The sequence below is a fragment of the Podarcis erhardii genome, assembly GCF_964252035.2.
Source record: "Podarcis erhardii genome assembly, chromosome: 8".
Classification (NCBI taxonomy): Eukaryota; Metazoa; Chordata; class Lepidosauria; order Squamata; family Lacertidae; genus Podarcis; species Podarcis erhardii.
In genome coordinates, this window is record NC_138499.1 from 63,243,835 (window position 1) to 63,264,869 (window position 21,035).

The 21,035-nt window shown below is 43.2% G+C and overlaps 1 protein-coding gene across 4 annotated transcripts in view; it reads right to left on the reverse strand.

Annotated features, from left to right (window-relative positions):
• Positions 1-17,530, reverse strand: part of PHACTR1 (phosphatase and actin regulator 1) — a 250,771-nt gene extending 233,241 nt beyond the window's left edge. Inside the window, exons 1-3 of one of the 4 annotated variants that reach the window (XM_081873056.1) lie at positions 17,029-17,530; positions 14,931-15,067; positions 5,050-5,196 (exon numbers count right to left, since the gene is read on the reverse strand). In XM_081873056.1, the coding sequence (XP_081729182.1) occupies positions 5,050-5,196; positions 14,931-15,009 (226 nt within the window). In that variant the 5' untranslated portion in view covers positions 15,010-15,067; positions 17,029-17,530. Of the gene's footprint in view, positions 1-5,049; positions 5,197-14,930; positions 15,068-15,747; positions 15,833-17,028 lie in introns of those variants that run through there. The other 3 variants (XM_081873060.1, XM_081873057.1, XM_081873063.1) reach the window with 3 other exon arrangements.
• Positions 17,531-21,035: the final 3,505 nt, after the last annotated feature.

The window sequence follows — 21,035 nt, forward strand, 5'->3', positions numbered from 1 at the left end:
CTACAGGAAAGCTTCATGAATCCACATTTTGTTTTTTAAGAAGAAGAATACTAAATCAGGTAACAATGGATGATATTCAATTTGGCTCATTAAATTTAATGGACCTAACTTAGTCATGTCCATTAATTTCAATGGGTCTGCTCTGAGTAAAGCTTAACTGAATGCCACCCAATGCAAAGAAAAACATTTTTGCCCAGTTATCATTGAAGTGAAGCTTTCCGAGTTCTCAGTATGCTTTGTACTCCCACTACTGTATATCTATACCAGCTTCCTGAATCTGGTGTCCTCCATACATTTTGGACTACAATTCCCATTACTCCTGACCATATATTTGTATTTGCTGCAATCACATCCACTGTCACATGCAGTATAGATTAAGATACTGTTCCACAATTGCCTGTACATTTAGGGCATAATATACTAGGAAGTTTGTCTGCTCTGTTCCCATTTATATCAAGGGGAACTGTAAAAGTAGCATGAAGAAATGAATATGATTTGCAGAGGGATGGCCCCCTCTTGGCTATATTTGGAAATATACTCTCTCCTCTCCCCCCCTCCCCATGCAAAAAGTGAAGCCTAAGAGTTTGTGGAATCTACAAGTATTCTAAACTCACAGGACACTAGCATGTCAATGGCGCACAGAGTGAAACCAGTACGTACAAGCCTATATAATAAAATACTGATTTTTCTTGAAATCTAATGAAACAATGCAAGTCAAAACAGAGAAGCAAATTATTAATTTAATCTTATTAGAAGGGCAGCTAAAGGTTGCCCCATTTAATTGCTTGGAGAAACAGAGCAAATCCTTGCTATTCCCAAACTGCATAATTGCCTCCGCATGTGCAGCCTCTGACTGTTCGGCAACATAGATAGCAGCAGTAATAGTATAATTATAACTTACAGCTCAAAGAGGTAAACAAAACTGTTGGCTCTCAGCCATTTCTTTTGCAAAGAATAGTAGTGCATATCTGCATATGGGCCTTACTGCTGGAAAGCCTATTAAATACAAATACAAGCAAAAGCTCTACCTTGATGCAGCTTATCACAGCTGCTATCTTAGGACAATACAATGACCAGATGAAAGAAGCCTAGAAGTAGCAGCTGGCAGGCAAAACAGCAATGCAAGCAGCAGTTGAGCAGCAGGAGTTGTAATCATAAATGCATTAAGTGAGAAGTGAGGTAAAGAATGCATCCAGTGCCTCCAGTGCCTCTAGAATTGTTTTAGTTCTGACTGCACTGAATTGGAAGAAAAAACAAATCACATTACTTCTTACTTCCAGATGCCTATATATATATATATATATATATATATATATATATATAGCAGCATGCTTAGATGACTCTGCAGCACATACATGCAGTTTCTGAAAAGAATTCCTTTTTCTTTCATTGGATTAAGGACATCCCATTCAGCACCACATTTGATTGAACAGCGCCTGATGCTCAGGTTAGTTTTGCGTTTTCTTCCTTCATAATTCCTCCTATTTCCAATATTTAGAGGTGAGTGCCGCTGTTTATGTAGCCAAAGCACCACCACCAAGCAGAAGGAGGAGCTCTCATGAAGCATGGGGAAACTTTGTGGTTTGGAGAAGTACAGAAATCTTTAGTGGGGAAACCCTGAAGGGCTCCAAGGAAGACTGAATGTGTTCAGTGGCCATAGGAAAGCTGACTGTTTAGTTCTTTTTTGGTGATGGTCATGGTGGGACCAGGTAGGAGGGGTAATGGAATGGAATCTCCTGGAGGAGAGCATGGCTGGCTGACTAGAACACTAAACAGGACACTCCACACTGCAAACATTTTGTCTCAGAATATTGTTCCGCAGCTACTAAAGTTTCCAGCTGACAAACTGTAAATAGCAATAAGGCGGCAAAATGTGAAACCTAAAAGGGCCTGTTCTGTTGAAGTACAGCGCATAAAGACATTGCACTGGCAGTCTGTAAATATATGAATATTACATCTTAAGAAAAGCAGTAAGTGCATACATAAGGAGCCCTCTACTTCAGGAAATCAGACAACATTCCAGTATGCCTTCTTTAAAAATAATGCAAATAAATTGTGCAATTTTGAATGACAGCATTTATGTTACCAATCAGGATTGTGAGTAAAGGAATAAATAAATCCTCAAACAGTGCAAAAGATCTTGTACCTTAGCATTTTCAGGGCCAAACTCTCTATGCAAGTAGTTAGGATAAATTTCCTTAAGCAACTGTTGGTCCTTATCCAATTTAAGGGCCCTTGTTTTGTACTTTATGATTAAAAAAAAACACACCACCAGAGCTAAATGCTTACTACAGAGGCTTTTTTCTCATTAACGTAAACATTGCTTAGCAACCAATTTGCACCACATTTTTTACATTCAAAGCATCAAATGGCAGATGGATTAATGAAAACATCCTCCAGCACTCTGCTGAGTATTTACACTCCCATGAAGAGATATTTCTTTGAATGAGCCCAATGAGAGACAGCATGGTATTTAATAGGTGGGGGGAGCTTTTCCTCAGTGCACATGTTAAAAGTGAGGAGAAGAGGTAACAGCTAGGCCAGCATTCTTGCCATGCCTGCTTGGGAATTAAAAGCTATATGAACCTCTCAGCCTTGACAGAGAAGGAACTGGAAGGTTAAACGATGAAGGCATTAAGTGACTTGAAGGTGCCTTCCCTTTAGCTGTTTATGATTAAACTCTAATCTGTTTATAATGGCATGACATAGCATTATCCATGACAATATTGTCCACTGTAGACTCAGCAGCTTAGCAACTATGCCCAATCTCCTTTCAATGGCACCTCAAACCCTTCCATCATGCTGTCCCAGACCCTTCAGTCTCTGATTGTTCTATCTTCAGTTGCACATTTTAAAAAACCAACACAATTTGGCATCACTTTGTGGTTCCTGAGTTATATAGTTATAGTTACCATAACCAAAAATGATGTGTGTGCATATACACACACACACATTCCAATTAATGACCAGAAAGGAATTAATGACATGTCACCCAAAGCAATAAGCTGGTTGATGAAGGTACGTACACAGTTTGCATTTTACATCTTACTAGGTGCAAAGGGCAAGAAGGACAGGGAGGAGTGGAGGAGAAACACACCCATTTCAATAATAGACAGAGAACCACAAGATTGCAAACCCCCAGCTCAAGCAATCTTTTAGCATGCTGAGAGACAGGGAGTTCCAGCAAAATTAACCATAGTTTCCAGTATATATTAGCTTAACCCCAAAAGCCTCCAGATATTTAATGGAAATAATAGAAGGATTGTTGTTTGCTCCAATTCAGGGGTAAAATGTGGCTGCTTGGACACAGACCTGGAAAGCCCAGACCTGTGCCTAGAAAGCATGAAGCAAAGGGAAGGGTGGATGAGCTCTCAATTCTGTCAGACTTTTCGTGAGTCTGAACGCCTGAGTAAGGAAGGTGCTTAGGAGGTCACAATTGACTGGGACACCCACCACTTCCCCTTCCTCCTCCCTTCCTTCAGAAGCAGGTAACAAGCAGGTTGCAGGAGGAAAGAGCCCTTTGAGGTGAACAGCAAAGCATGAAAGGGCAAATGTTGGAGGTGCAGAAGAAGGATGCTTGGGAAGCCAGGATTATGGAGGAGGTAAAGAGGTAATTCTGGACTAAAGGGCTAGAGAGACCTGCAGATAAGATTGCGCATGAGGCTGCTATATGGGATGCTCACCTGATGAGGCAGCAGAACTTGAAGAGTGTGGAAGTGTGGTGTTCAGGTAACTGTGGAAGGCACTAATGAGATCAGAGGAAGAAGGATACTTGAAGGAGGATGGCTGGCTGGCTGGCTGGCTGGAGGATGAGTGTTCTCTGGAGGTGCTGGATCATTGGGCAAAATATAGCAGGGCTGTCCCCTTTTTGCTAGATCTGATCCAGGGCCTTCCAGAGCATAGAACTGTAGAGTTGGCAAGGGACCCCATGGGTGATCTAGTCCCACCCCCTGCAAGTATGTGACACTCCCTTCCCTGTTGTGCCAAAGTGCTTCAATGAGGCATGATTTTAGCATGTTAGGCTTCTGTTAAAGCCAAGAGAAGGCTCTATCTGCAGGAGGTGGCAACCCTACAAAGGCAGAGGTAGAGGCTGAGGGAATGACAGCTTGAGAAGGGAGAATGGGGAAGAGTGGATTGAGGTGGGCCAGGCTGGGGAACCGCATCCCTTGAGATGCTCTCAGGCTCCATCTCCCATCCTGCCTGCCCTATTAGCTATGCCAGCTGGTGCCCATTTGGACTTGGGGGGTCCCAGCAAGAGCTATGAACCCCAGCCTGGGCTGAGAGAGGAGGAGGAGGAGGAGGAGGAGGAAAGCAGCTCTGGCAGCTAGCAGGTGGCTTTGAAAGGGAATGCAACTCTTCAGATAAAACGCTGTGCAGGGTGCAGGGGGCCAGCAGGGGGCGGGGCCGGAGGCTCAGAGGGAGAGCCTGAGGCAGAGAGGCGGGAGAGGCGCCCAAAGGCAGCAGCAACCTTTGGAGAAGCCGAATGCAGCCAGGGAAGCCGTTCTCCCTCCCCTTCCCCACCTCTGCACCCAGCAGACACCAACCCGCGCCTTCCAGGGTGTCAGAGGGCTACTCCACATTCTCAACTTCGAGGTCACCGTTGCTCGCCTCGCCTCCAGTTCCAGACAGGGAATCCGGCGCTGTCACCCAAACAAGTCTAGGGATGAACGCCTCGCCGCCGCCCCCCGCCCCCCACCGCCTCAGCTCCTCCCCAGTTTCCAGCCGCGTGTGTGTGTGTGTATGTGTGTGCGCGCGTATTGCACCAGCGCCTTGGAAGGGCGGGATCGTGGGGGAGAAAAGCGAGGGTGATAGCCAGGACATGTCAGGGATTCACATTCCTGCAGCGGCTCCCCCCCCCCGCCCCCACTTCTGCACCCAGCAGACACAAAGCGGTGTGTGTGTGTGTGTGAGAGAGAGAGAGAGAGAGAGAGAGAGATTGTGTTGCAGATATGTACAGCAATAGCAACCTCAGGTTTCCACCAGGGCGAAGAAGGGCTTTGCATGAGAGGCTCGGGGGTGGTGGGGTTGGGCGAGGTGGGCGCCACTCACCTGCCTCGAGGTTGAAGGAGATCCTGGCCTCCGCGAGGTAAGGGGTGTCACTCTTGGAGCGGACTCTCCTGATGGGTCTCCGGTCTATGTCCTCCTCGGAAGATGCCGCCATTAATGTGGGTACGGTGAGCAGGGTCGCCCGGCGAGCTGGTGAGGGAGGAAGAGGAGAGAGAGGGGTGGAAAGGAGGAGGAGGGCGCACACGCATAGGAAGGGGGAGGGGAGAGAGAGAGAGAGAGAGAGAGAGAGGAGCAGGGACACACGGAGAGAGAGAGGGAGGGAGGGAGGAAGGAAAGAGAGGAGGGGGAAAAGAGAAAAAGAAAACCCGTCAAGGATCTGTGGACTGGAGTGGAGCTGGAAATCCTGCCCTGCCACCCCTCTCCTGGCAGCCCCAGGGGCAGAGCCAGAGTCCCCACGTGGCACCCTGCAGAGCCTAACAAAGCATGAAGCCTGGTGGTCGCCTCTAAAGCCATCGATGCAACGGTGAATGGTGGCTCTTTAGTGGGCTGGACCACCTCTAGCCCAGCAGATTTGGAGATCAATGTTTAACGTGCTTTGTTGTATTGCTCTCTCCCTCTGTTTGTGTGTGTGTGTGTGTGTGTGTGTGTGTGTGTGTTGCTTCGGGTTTCCTGGGCAAATGTCCCAGCGGAGGAAGCAGGTGGAAATGTCTTGAGTTGTTCAGAGACAGCAATGAAACACAGGCGCCAAACTTTTTTTTTTAATGCTGAATGCTTAGGAGCTAATGAAAAAAAGATGGGAGGGATTTGCTTATGACTGCATAAGCATACAGCTCATACAGCTGCTGTTAGCACACATAAAAAAGAAAAAGAAATAAAAGGATAGGGCAAAGATAAGGCCCTTATCCAAAAATTAAGTACCTCTGGACATACTTGTTAAGGATTAGACACTCTCTGCATTTTTACATGATCTCTTAGGGTGACCACATTTTTATCCCACCCAAGGAACTCAAGACAGCTAATGCAAGATTATATAGTGCTTCAAAGTGTTCAAAGCACTTTCCATACATTTTCCACAACCCTGTATGGTAGACTAGCATTATTACTCCCAAACTGTGCTATGTGTGTGCGTGCATGTGCACATCTTAAGGCTGAGAGAGAATGTCTTGTCTTGTCGAAGGTCACCTGGTTTAGTTCTGGAGTGGGCAATAAGGACCATGTGAGAATGGTTCCAGAATTCGGACTAACGATTTTGACCATCCAAAAACCAAATGGTTGACTACCCTTATGAAACAGTCTATGGACATGAGAAGCTAGTCACACCCTGGGTGGGTCTCGCTCTGCATTGACCACAACTCTCCAATTTTTCAGACAGAGTTCTCTTCTAGCCCTACCTGAAGATGCTGGAGATCGGTACCTGGGACCTTTGGTACGTAAAGTGGATGCTCTGCCACTGAGCTATGGCCCTTCTCCTATGCTGGCCATACTCTGGGAAGTTAGGCATACAAATGCACCCTTTTTACAAGACCTTACAGAGAGGAAACATGGCTTTAGGTGTTCCTCGCTCTGCTCATTCAGCCAACAAACACCATATTCTGTTCTGGGGAGGAGAAGAGCCATAGCTCAGTGTGCTTTGCACACAGGAGGTTTCAGGTTCAATTCCTGGCCTCTCCATGAATTGGTGTCAATGGTACTTAGTTGGCAGTATGACCTATGTTCTTCATGGTTCCTTGTATCTGGAAATATGACCATCGATCCTTCATTATGATGACTGAGCAGCCAGCGTGATATGGAATATGTAGCAATGGCTGAAGCCAAACCTTGCAGCAACACCTGTGTTATTAGTCCCATTCAGGCAAGGTGCTAAATGACCTTGAACCAAAGGCTACTTTCAGGCATCCTTCATCTTTCTGAATTTTCCTCTATAGGAAATGAATGTTTAAGGGTGACTTGCTTATGAATGGCACTGAAACTACAAGCATGTGCCCTGCACTTATCCGAAGATCCTCATCTGGTTCTGTCCCTCTAAGCAGCAAAGCCAATGGCCGTCAGCAACCCTTTTGCCTTCTCCATACACTTTGATAACAGGGGAGCTTGTGAGAGACCTCATTGCTGCTGGATCCCTTACCACATTCCAATAAAGATGGCTCACACAAGCAAGACAAGTTGGATTTTTCAAAAACAATAATATTAGAGGGTTTTATACCCTCCTCCTAAACAAATTCCCATGCTTAAGCTGCAGCTGCAGCTTTTGTTTGTTTTGGCAAAAGGACTTTTGTAAAAATAAAAATAAAAATTCAAGAATAGGTAATGACAATCTTTCATAATTAGAATTACAGTGCGTCTGTCCCTGTGATTTCTGGCCCAGCAAAATATTTTCTTCAACAATACCAGTTTGTGGAAGCTCTGCATTTTCTCCTGCTAGGAAATCCAGCCCAAGGGATTTTGCTTACTTTCTCTGGACTTGCGTATCTATAAACCAAAAACCTTCAGCTGTTCAGCTTCAAGAGTATCAAGAATAATCTGCATTTTATGCCTGTAGTTGAAAGAAATTTCAGCCACCTGGCAACACCCATGAAGAAATGTACATATCTTTGTGTTTAAAAAAATCCCCCAGAATTTCAAGAGGGGAGGGCAGATCCAGACTTCCCAGTGTGCATTTTGAACAAACAAGTCTCTGGGGGACACCTATTCACTAATTTTAATTGGGATACTAACAATGTTAATTGAGGGGGGTTGTTTTTTTAAAAAAAATCTGTGACAGAAAAATGGCTCATTAAGTAATCACCTGCATTTGTATTATAATTTGTTATCATTTTCTTCCAAGAGCGCTTCCTTCCTTGACTTTCCTCTGGCATGAAGATGAGTGAATGAACAGGCCCATCCTATGAATATCTACTCAGACATGAGCCCCATTGAGTTTCAACCCTATGCACATTTTCCTGAGAGTAAGTCCCACAGAATATAGGGGCTATAAAGAGCAGCATACTGTAAATCAGTTTGTTTTGTACATGTCCCTTCAAAATAATATGTATCTGTCAGTATTCAGAGGTTCCTGAAACACATAATGTAATAAATAGATCCCATCCACTTCCTTGCCTCAAATTTAAATCAATGCTCAACTATACACACATATAAATGGGAAGTTAAACTTGACGCTGCTTTTCATCTGTAGGTTAGGGAGAAAAATCAAATGGCAGTCCCTTGTCTTATTTTGTGTCTGTCATGTACAGAATCTTTTATTCAAAGAGTAAAGAACATAGGCAAGTGTTAAAATATAAGCCAGGATAGCTTCCTGGTGAGGTGATAGTCTAGGTAATGGGCTATTAAGGGATCAAAGGAAGTGGATCTGTGCCAGATACCAAATGGGTGAACCTCCCTCCCTCAACTGGCTGGTAGTTAGAAAGAAAAAGTTGAGAGTTCAGAGAGTTGAGTGATGCGAGCTAGAAGCCAGAAGCAGAAAACAAACAGGCTGGGAAGCCAGATAGTCAGAGTGATGCTTGATTTCTTGAATTTTTTTATCAAAAAAGTTTTTTGTTGCTGCTTTTACTACTTTGTTGTTTGTTGAGCCAGGCTCCTTTGGGAGGCAGGGAAGGAGAGAAATTGAATATGCAAATGAACAAACAAATTATCCCTGGAACTGACCAGAAGGAAAAGGCTTCCAATTCCTCTTAATTATGTTCCCACATTGCAATACCTTGTAGAAAATGGTTGGTAAAAGCATATGCCATTTATTCTCAATGCCTACCAAAAAGAGTAGTCAATTCTGCAAGCCACTGAAGACCCCTTTCTGGCCACTCCTTTCTCTTCCTCAAAGAGCTGCTATTAAAAATGCCATAATTATTTGTTACAGCTATTTTAGCGGGGGTAGCTAAGAAATGGCCAAGAGATGGCTATACCTGGTGTATCAATGTGTACCAAACACACATGAGTCCAGTTTGGCTTTTTCATCTGTTTCCCTGTGGTTCATCCTGAGCATTCCCAGTTACAGTTGCTGCTTCTCAGCAATGATTCATGCGAGACCCGTGGCTGAGAAATGTGTCACCCTCACTCCCCCTTATCTGGATACTTCGGCAATCTGATTTATCGGGAGCAGAGGAGTGCCTGGACGTGAAGGGGATGTAAAGTATATTGACTGTTATGCAGTAACATGGAAATAATGGGCCTGTTTTATTGTGCATGTCAACTGTGGGTGTTGATTTTCATGTTTTGATGAACTGGTTTATTGTGTATTTTAATTGTGTGTGTTTATTTATTTTTTTTTTTTTTTGCATCTTCTTTTATACTTGTAAAATGCTTAGGAGGCACCTTGGCATAAATTTAAGGCTTATTAGGTTTAAGTTCATATAAATATAAAAGTTCCAGTTACAGATAGGTAGCCGTGTTGGTCTGCCATAGTCAAAACAAAATAAAAAAAATTCCTTCCAGTAGCACCTTAAAGACCAACTAAGTTAGTTCTAGGTATGAGCTTTCATGTGCATGCACACTTCTTCAGATACTACATTCTTCATGTGCATGCACACGAAAGCTCATACCAAGAACTAACTTAGTTGGTCTTTAAGGTGCTACTGGAAGGAATTTTTTTATTTTGTTATAAATATAAAACTTAAACCTAATGCTGTACATACACATTTTTTAAAAAATGGCTATCACTAAGCCTTCCTTTTTAACCAGGCCTTTGGTGGATCTGATTGACATCCTATGCCCTTTTAAAATGTGGCTCTTTTTTTGGGGGGGGTGTTTGTTATTCAGTTGCTGTTTTTATTTTTATTATATATATTGTGATTTTTATGTTGATCTTTTCTGTGAACAACTCTGAGACCTCTGGGTATAGGGCAGTATATAAATTCAAAGAAGAAGAAGAAGAAGAAGAAGAAGAAGAAGAAGAAGAAGAAGACGACCCATGGCATGTAAGAGATATAGTGGTACCTCAGGTTAAGTACTTAATTCCTTCTGGAGGTCAGTTCTTAACCTGAAACTGTTCTTAACCTGAAGCACCACTTTAGCTAATGCGGCCTCCTGCTGCCGGAGCACAATTTCTGTTCTCATCCTGAAGCAAAGTTCTTAACCCGAGGCACTATTTCTGGGTTAGCGGAGTCTGTAACCTGAAGCATATGTAACCCGAGGTACCACTGTACAGTAAAACTGAACTACAATAAGTCAGAGGGGAAAACATAATCTCTGTGATCGGAATGTGTGACTTGTTCATCTTGTGTTGGCCTTCAGCCAGTATATGAGCCAACCTTCTGATAGCACAGATCTCACGATCCCCAGGATTGGGAAAATGTCATTTTACAGTGGGTCAAAAAGAGGTCCCCATATTCTAATGATTTGGCAGAAGCTCCCTCCCAGTCCACCAGGTTGTATCAATGATTCTGTGTAATGTCTACAAAGCAAGCGAGGCTGGCACTTGTAACAATTATGGGGAAACTCTTAATTGACCCAGTGACCATCCACTGACACGACCAGAGTTACTGCTGGGCTAAGATTGCCCATTGGCTTGCAGCCAGTTCCAGAGCCTTGAATAGATTTCATTTCTGGTGACACCATGCACCGGTGCATAGCTTTATACTGCCTTTCTTAATAAGAAGAGGCTAGAGTTCCTGACGAAAGCTGAAAACCTCCACCATCTATTTAAACGTCTACCAATCTAAATAACAAACTTGTAAGCCCCCATAATGTTTAGATCCCCCTTTTGCACTTGTACATATTGGTTGTTACCCAATGGCCTCTAAACACATTAACAGAGGAACTGCTAGACCAGTGCAATGGCCCATCTAATCTAGCAATCTGCTCTCCCAGTGGCCAGTCCGATGCCTGTGGGGAAACCTGCAGGCAGGACTGAAGCACAAAAGCACTCTCCCCTCCTGAAATTCACAGTAACTAGGATTCAACAGCATATGGACTCTGACAGTGGAGGTAACCTGGATATCATTCCAGGCAGAGGGGTTCACTTGCATCCCAGAGAAGCACAAGAGGTACATAGCAGGGGGCCCTGCTTTATTTAGGCAATTCTCAATGTCCCCAAACTGTTTTAAACTGAATGTGATCTTTAATCCACTGGCTTCACATAATCAGTCTGAAACAAGATGTTCAATTCATGCAGCGTACTTTAGGCAGTCATTGGTCATAGTTAGAATTTGCACAAGTCAATAAGCAAGAAGCAGAGGCAGTCAGTTTTATTCGCTCTGCCACCTGCTGGTGCAAAGAGAGACAGAACTGAAGAAATGCATTGAGGGGTAGCTCAGTGAAATCAGAAACACATCAAATGACTTTGAATCAAGTTCCCGGAATCAATAATAAATAATAATTTCAATTCTGGCCCTCTGACAACATTAGGAAGATTGCGTAGGTATTTCAAAATTAGCACAACGATGAATGAATTCAGAATTTTGGTTCAGCATTTGCCACGGAAGTGGGCACTTGGAAAACTGATGTACTGTTCACATGCACAGTTAATGCAGAAACTCTTTATTACTGAGCCCACCCTTCTTTTGACTGAGGTGGATTTACACAGGCCACAGAATGAGGTGGGAAGTGTTCTGAGGCAGTCAAGTACTTTATAACCCTTCCAAACAGAACATCATTTAAAAATATGCCTACATTATAACTCAACAAAAATGAAAGCTCCCTGCAAGGAGAAAATTAGCACAACAAGGAGAAATCTCTCTATTGTATTTGATTTCTTCACAAAGGGCAGTGGTTTTATATATTTATTCATTTATGTCAGGGAGCATTCAAAAGTGTAATAATGCCACTTATGGTGGTAGAGTCTACTACCAGAGGACTCGAGCATCCAGCGTATGTACAGTGGTACCTCCGGTTATGAACTTAATTCGTTCTGGAGGTCTGTTCTTAACCTGAAACAGTTATAAACCTGAAGTAACACTTTAGCTAATGGGGCCTCCTGCTACTGCGCCGCCACCGCACTATTTCTGTTCTCATCCTGAGGTAAAGTTCTTAACCTGAGGTACTACTTCCGGGTTAGCGGAGTCTGTAACCCGAAGTGTTTGTAACCTGAGGTGTTTGTAACCCGAGGTACCACTGTATAGAGCTAGATTATTCCCAGTACAGTACTAATACAATAATAATAATCTGATTTCTTCTATGCACGTTCACTCCTGAAGGTCTAAGTAAGGAGCAATTTTCATTCAGATAACTTCATGGAGGAAAAAGTTAAAATTACTTTGGACTTAAATATTTTTTTATATATATATATATATATATATATATATATATATATATATATATAAATAATAAAAAATTGTCCAGTAGCACCTTAGAGACCAACTAAGTTTGTTCTTGGTCTCTAATGGTCTCTAAGGTGCTATTGGACATTATATCTAGATCTAGATCTAGATCTAGATCTAGATCTAGATCTAGATCTAGATCTAGATCTATCTATCTATCTGTATATATTCAACTTCATCAGACTAACATGGCTATCTACCTGAATCTTAAATATTTGAATTCCCTATATATACTTTGCCTGGATATTAAATGGTCTGGTACCTTCAGTACCCCCAGAAAAAGCACTGGCTATAAGTATTTTAAATAAAATATATAATTACTACTACCACCACCCTGGCCACTCGCCGCAGTCCAAATCCCAAATTATGTGTTTGGTGTAGGGTGTAGTTTGGTCTTCAATTTCACATGTGTAGGACTGAACTTTAAGCAATTTTGTTGTTGCTGCTGTTGTTGAAGTGCCCAGTGGCACTTCAAAATTGTGAGGGCGCAGATGAAAGCCTTCCATTGCAACCAACTTTATTTCCAGCAATTGTACTGAGAGGAAATCAAAATACAATAGGAAGTTATTGTGTGTGTGTAATCCGATCTCCTTTTCAATAAAGAAGACATTCATTAAGGCACAAGCCATCAATAAAACAATAATGATTTGTTATGCATAGCCCATTTGCTATCTTCTTTCAAACCCTGATGATATTATATCCCCGGATGCTTTTGGCCTGAGGTACAGTGATGATGCTGACGATGGTTCGGTGGTGGCTTTAAGGGAAAGGCATGTGCTGACATAAGTGCCAGGAGCCCTAGTGCCTTTCCGTAAAAGCATGGCAGTAACTGGAAAATACCAGGTGCCTGCAGCAGCCTCCTGCCACATAGAGCCTGGGCATTTCTCAATAATTTCCTCTTTAAAGGCTCAAGGTTACTCAAGACACCTCAGCGTCTTATCTATGGGGATGAAAACCAGCCATCTTGACATCATTTTGGGTGCACGCCAAATACATTTTCAGTCCCCTGCCCCTTTGAGATGTCACCATATTTTTCACAGCTCCTTGGACCAAATGAGAGGTGACAAGATGATATCCATGGTAGGATCTCCTTTTCATATACAGTGGTACCTCAGGTTACATACGCTTCAGGTTACACACTCCGCTAACCCAGAAATAGTGTTTCAGGTTAAGAACTTTGCTTCAGGATAAGAACAGAAATCGGGCTCCGGCAGCACGGCGGCAGCAGGAGGCCCCATTAGCTAAAGTGGTGCTTCACTTTCACAACAGTTTCAGATTAAGAACGGACCTCTAGAACAAATTAAGTACTTAACCCGAGGTACCACTGTATGTTAAAAATAAAAGCGGGGCATAGATGAGAGAGAGAGAGAGAGAGAGAGAGAGAGAGAGAGAGAGAGAGAGAGAAGAGAGTAATAAATTCCGGCCAGAGTGTTGGAGGAAAAGAAACTTAACATCATGCATACCTGTATGTTTCTCCCCACAGTTGTTTCAAGGTCAAGTAAGGTCAAGATAATGGCAAAGTGGGGAAAGGATTGCACTCCCTCCCCCTGATTCCACCAGCCCTGATCTAACTCTGCTCTTCCCAATAGCTTTATTTAACCTTTCGAAAGCATACAGCGGAAAGCCAATGTGGTACAGTGGTTTGAGCAGCCTTCCTCAACCTTGGGTCCCCCAGTGTTGTTGGACAACAGCTCCCATCATCCCTAGTTAGCAGGACCAGTGGTCAGGGATGATGGGAGTTGTAGTCCAATAACGTGGGAACACAGACTTGAAAGTGTTGGACTAGGACTGGGAAGACACAGGAATGACATTCATTGGGTGACCTGCAGCTAGTCACTGCCACTCAGCCTAATCTACCTTACAGGGTTGTTGTGAAGAGAAAATAGAAGAGTGTGTGTGTGTGTGTGTGTGTGTGTGTGTGTGTGAAGAGCCAGGTGTGCTGGAGTCCCTTGAAGGAAAAGTAGTGCAATAAATAAATAAGCAAATCTCGTCGTGTCCCCATGAGCATCTTGAAAGGTGCATTGAAGATTGAAGCGACCTCCCATAACAAGAGACACAGACACAGTTTCCATTCACTGGTTACCTTCATTCAGACTCCTCTACCCTCCAATGGCCACTCTTGCCCAGCCTCCACCGCCACCCAAGCCAGGGCTATTCTTTCTTTGGAAAGTCATTCCTGAGTCAGCTGAGCTATCTTTGTTCCACCACAGGGGTCAGCAACCTTTTTCCATCCCTCAGACCATGTGGTGGGCCGGACTATATTTTGAAAAAATATATATGCATGAACTCCTATGCCCCACAAATAACCCAGAGATCCATTTTAAATAAAAGCACACATTCTACTCATGTAAAAACACCAGCAGGCCCCACAAATAACCCAGGGATGCATTTTAAATAAAAGGGCACATTCTACTCATATAAAAACAAGCTGATTCCCGGACTGTCCGCGGGCCGGATTGAGAAGGCGATTGGGCCGCATCCGGCCCACAGGCCTTAGGTTGACTACCCCTGTTCTACCATAAGAAGGGAACTTACCATTTCCCCTCATGCCTTCCACCAGGGGGCAACAGTGCCTTTACCTTAACACATTTATTATTATTATTATTATTATTATTATTATTATTATTATTATTATTATTATTAACCCCAGTAACTCACCACCTCAAATTACATTACCTTGAGCTCCTTGACTGTAAAACAGCCGATAGGCAGAGTCAACATCTAGGAGGTAGTCCATCTTGAAAGGACTATCCATCTTAGAGGGATTTTGTGGTCACTTCTCCCTTGTTTCCCAAAGTGATGTAGTCAGCCTCCTAAGAAAAGGAAGAGGAAAACCCTGAATATTAAAACAGGCTAAAAGCTTACAAGCAATATTTAAGCCATCCTAATTTTGGAGGGTGGGAAGATGGGGTGGGAATCCTCTACTTCTTCATTTCATTCAAATCCCCAGTTTTCCACATTGCATGTTTCCCCATACACAAATTTAGAAAAATGAATGAATGAATTGGAAGTTTGCAATTTTTGTTCATCTGAAGCTGCTCACCTTTTAAACTGCCTGTTGCACCCTGCCTTCTCCTTAAAGATTGTGTGAATATTATTCTTGCCGCACTAGAATCCTAAGCACCCTGTCAATACTGCAATACAAATGCTAATACTGTAAATCCGTTTTCAAAAAAAAAACATTTTCTCCAGTCTTCAGACAATATTAGCCTTGCACTTTTCCAGAGATGAGTCAGCCCACAATTATTTTTGTAAAATGTTACTTCATGCTGGCAGGGAGGACTGGTATGACTTCATATTACCAGCTTTTAAAATGTTGGAGAAAGTGACTATCATTCCCATATTGTCAAAGGTTCTCCCTGTAAGCTTCTTGGGTGCTACCATTCTCCTGAAATCTTTACACAGTGTTGGACTAGGTTCTGGCATGCACTGGTAGTACTCATACATTTTATATTCGGTATGTTCACTGTCAATGATCCTGGCTCCGTCTTACCTTCCAGACTCCTGGGTTTTCCTTCCCCTCCAGGACACTTATGCTATATATTTAGAATCCAGCATTCACCAAACATTATAGACAATTAACTGTGGATATGATATTAACAGCATTTAAAAGGTGGTGGTGGCAGAAATCCTGGAATTAATCACCTCTGTTATGCTTAATTATCAAAAAGGTCCTCCAGGATTCCTTTAAAAGCATCTCCTCCCATTAGTCCTTTATCTAGAGACAGGTTCCCAAAGCATAGATGGGGAATTCTTCTTCTTGGTCAGTCAGCACGAGACCATTTCAATATTTGCAAGCTTATCGTAGCAAGAAAACTTCTGTAGTTCTTCAAGGTGGTTTTCTGCAGCATCAAGATATTTATATATATAGCGAGAGAGAGAAGCCTGCCAATGGTGAAAGGTTCAGTAGTTTCGAGTGAGAGTTCTTTTGATCTGGCTAAAAGTCCCCCAATGCAAGCAAATAATTTTGATGGTTTGATTGGAACTCAGATGAATAATGTATAACATCAACTGGACCTCTTTTATCTGATACCAGGAGATGTTACTAAGCAACAGAAGGTGACACTTGCCTCTCCTCTACGCCCACTCAACCTCTCTCTCCTCAGGAGGAAAAGACCATCAGCTCCTGGTGGCAACTTTCCCAACGAACAACATATACATACATACATACATACATACATATGTATGAATGCATTCTATGAATGCGATTTATTTCTCTCTCCCCACAACCCACATTCCTGATCTTCTCTTTCTTTGCTCAATATCAGAATGGTTAGCATAAGAAGGAGAAATGCTGCTGCAATGATTAACTCATACCACTTTGCCTTGTCTAATAATTTACTTCCAGCCCGCACCCCCCCACCCCGACTATTTACCACAAGAAAAATGGGGCTATAAAGTTATCTCACAGTAAAATGCAAAGTGATGAATAATGCAGGGGAATGCTTCACTGACCAATTCTGTTCTTATCAAGAGCTAGTGGATTGGTTTTAGCCACTCTCTCTCTCTTTTTTGGATATACCAGACATGTTTTCCTAATGCCCAGTAAGTCCAAAGGTTAAGCCCCCTCGCCTTGCAAAACAGTCCTCTAGATTTCGGAAATTTAAACATTATATTGACCAAGAATCTCTGCAAGACAAAATGCATGTCATAAAGCCTTTTTTAAAAAAAATATTTCCATCTAGATAAGGATCAGGAATAATCTATACAGGAGTTTAAAATAAATAAAAATAAAGCAAAACAAAACAATTGTTTATAGGAGAAAGGTACTTACCAATCTCACAATCCTCTTTGCATCTTACTGTATACCATGAAGTAAAGCTAAGCAGTAATTAAAACTGCCTCTAAATCCTAGCAAGTCACTTCTAATTCTCACTTCAGTCTTAAAATAAAAAATGAGGAGGAGAAGGTAACAAGACTGCTGTATACAATGAAGAATTTGGAACCCCTATGCACAGATGAAAGGAGCCTGTCTTTTTCAGAACACATTTGCCTACTAATATATATATATATATAAAAGCAGCTTTATTTTACTGGCTTATCTGTTCCCTGCTTCCTACCCCCTCAATTTCATTTGCATTTGAAATTATTTCTGTGTCTCCTCCACTGCTCTGTAAAAGGTATGGAGTATTTTCTAATCATGACAAAATGTGCTGGGTGGTTCGAAGCAACCCCACTTTTCTTCTGAGCCAGGAAACATGGTGAGTAATTATAATTGGTAGTTATTTTCTAGAATGAAATGCACAGTCTCTCTCTCTCTCTCTCTCTCTCTCTCTCTCTCCTTTCTCTAATGCAGTTTCTAGTTCCTCCCTCCTTTTGGAAGTGCATGGCAACACAATTGCTTGAGCAAAGCATCTATTAGGGGCAGGATCCAAGTGGGACTGTTCTGATCATATTTTCTCTGCAGCATCTGCACATGCAAGGGACTTGCAAATCACGCACATTTTGGCTGGTAAAGTTCAAATTAATGTACAAAAGTCTCCCTCTCCCATAGCTTTACTGGACCCCTGACTACTGGCCTCCTGTTCCTAGGTCCTGCACAAGGTCCTTCTTCTTGGCTTAGGGTGGCCACATGCCCTACTATATAGAGGACTGGCCTCTCTCTGGAGGACTCTACAGTAAAAAGATAAAGAACCATGAGAAGGGAGAGCAGAAAGAGCCTTGAAGTTGACCACCCACAGTTTGCACCTCAGCAGCAGACTGAAAAGGCAAACAGGTCAGCTGGTCATGGTCCTTCCCACAGAGATGAGATGTATCATAACTACTATACTTATTTTTTTTTTATTGCATTTAAATTAGCATATGCAAATCTGTGTCCTCTTTGGGGACACTGAATAAGTGAGCAAACTACGTACCTTGGCTCATCCTTCCTCTGATTCCTTGCCTTCTCTGTTTCAATTTTTATAAGAACTCTTGTTTCCTACAACCAACCTGCATTACAACCATCCAGTTTCCAAGGCATCAGACTCTAGGCCTTTGTCTCCAGATCCTAAGGGCCAAACTTAGACATGATATTTGTCATAGTTTTTGGTTCTGCCTAGCTGCTTTTTCTTCCACAAATAAACCAACAACCTAGAGGGCATTGAGCCAGATAAGGAGCAGTGGTGCTGGTGGGAAATTTCCCCTGCATTGCAAAGAGTGGGTATGGAGAACCAGTTCTATTTGGGACCATGTTGAGGACGAGGAGTTTAAGCCCCTCCCTCCATGATAGTCCTGACCTTGGTCAGCCTCCCAACCTGGTTATTTGCAAAAGAAAAAGCACGTCTCATCTGGCCTTAAAAAACGATGCTCCTGCCAAGCTGATCTATCACTTCCTTCATGAATGCTGCTCTCTTTGCATGCAATTCTGCACACATTTGGGCTGCTTAAATTCCTTTGCCACAGGCTTTCTGCCTAACGTCAACATTGCATTGATGGTCACTATCCCACCCACCCACCCAAGCAGTTGGAATGTTAGTGAACATTCCATAAAAGATGACATCACAGCTGATGTGCCCAAAGGCAAACCCTGTGGGATTTTAAAAATATATTTTTTCTTTGAACAACAGAACCCCATACCATTTGACAAGCTGCTTTTGAAAGTTCACTCTGTTTCAAAAGTAGATTTGCTATCTGGCACCAGGGGTGGCAATGCAGGTCAGGAAATTAATCCCAAAGCTGCTATTGCTGTGAATAACTAATTTCACAGTATTTGGATCCCAGCTGCAGAATCTCCCTCATACTCACTTGGGGCATGATCCAGCCAAAGCAAAACACTTTAAAGTTGCATTGGTTTCAATGAAGAAATAAGCACATGCTTAACTCACTTCCAACAGACCTTAAAGGTGCTTCATTTGACTGCATTGTGTCCTTGGAAGATTCACAAAGTAAAAAGGGATGCCAAACTGTCTTACAGATGCACACCTGTCCTGCTGGAAATGCAAATAAGTCTACTTTAGTTGAATGGTCTGTACGTTTCTTCACTTGGGGAAGAAACATATAAGCCTTCTAATTTCATTTTATTCCCTGATTTTAAATCAGCCAATGTTGTATGATTGAGCCACACTGCCAACCTAACAGATATTGAAAGCACAGTGGGAACTTGCCTTAGGATAGAATGGCCATGTCTGCCAACGACAGAAATCATGCAAGGAAGCGTAAGGCTTCAGGGGCAGGGAACTGAATAAGGCAGGCAGGGCCATCCACAGTGACTTCACAACAACACCAGGTGATCTGCTTTTGCCCAGATGGTTTAAAATCAAACTGTACAGGCAAAGGTACAACCCGCGAAGTGCTGTAAATCAGCTTACTGCAATCACTGGGGCTTGAGCAGATCCACGTACAGTGCTTTCAAAATTCAGTCTACAAAACCCAAAACAGTTTTGTCTTTCCTATCAAAAAAGTTGGGAAAGAGCCCTAGGCTTTCCAGAGGGGGGGGAGTGATGCAGAGTGACTAGAGCAAGGAAGCCAACACAGCACCCTTTAATTGTTGGACAACAACTCCCATCATCCCCAGCCAGTGATCAGGGGTGGTGGCAGCTGTACTCCAAGAATATCTTGATGGCACAGCTTTGGCATCCCCAGGATTGGAGCGTTGAAATGGAACTGGGGAGAGTCAGGTTCACATCCCTACTCAGCCATGAAGCTTACTATCTCCCAGCCTGACCTATCTCACAGGGGATAAAAAGAAGCGAGTGTTATGTGTGCTACCTTGAGCTCTTTGGAGGGAAAGCAGGATGAGAATGTAACAAATAAATACTACAGAGTGCCCTGTGCATTTCAGTGCAATGGAGCTCAGAAATAAAATTCTCACAGAATCACAGAACTGTTGATGACCCCCCAAGGATCACCTAGTACAATCCCCCCTGCAATGCAGAAATCACAGCTAAATAATCCTTGACAGAGGAGCATCCAATCTCTGCTTTAAAACCTCCAATGAAGAACAGTCTACCATTTTGTGTTCGAGGAGAGGGAAGTTTTGGGACGCGGGTGGCGCTGTGGTCTAAACCACAGAGCCTAGAGATTGCTGATCAGAAGGTCGGTGGTTCAATTCCCTGTGACGGGGTGAGCTCCCGTTGTTCGGTCCCTGCTCCTGACAACCTAGCAGTTCGAAAGCACGTCAAAGTGCAAGTAGATAAATAGGTACTGCTCCGGCGGGAAGGTAAACGGCGTTTCTGTGCGCTGCTCTGGTTTGCCAGAAGCCGCTTAGTCATGCTGGCCACATGACCCGGAAGCTGTCTGTGGACAAACGCCGGTTCCTCGGCCTATAGAGCGAGATGAGCGCTGAAACCCAAGAGTCATCCGCGACTGGACCTAGCGGTCAGGGGGTACCCTTACCTTTACATTAAGTCTAAATAAGGGGGTGGTCTCTATAATACGGAAGCACCGTTGCTTCCAAGTGTCATCACATACTGGGCTATGTGACCCTTGCATAAAGGAGAGCGGCTTTGATGCAATGGCACTTTGGGAAACCCTCCACAGGGAGGGTCAGGTGGCATCACCATCATAGCCACCACCTCAGGATTCATTTGGATGAAGTTTTAATGATAAACAAGCAGGTTGGAGCCTTCATGCTACTTCCCCTCCTCTTTTCCTCTTTCCAATTTCCAACCTATGAGAATGGTAGTTGCCACAAACTATGGTTAACACAAACCATAGTTTGCCTCCAAATCAGAATTGGAAAAACATGATTTGAGCTTACAAACGTTTGATAACCCTAGTCCGCCCCACCCCATCCACACACACAACAAATATCTGAACTGGGCCCATCTAACATGCCCCATTTTCCTGTACCCTCATGTA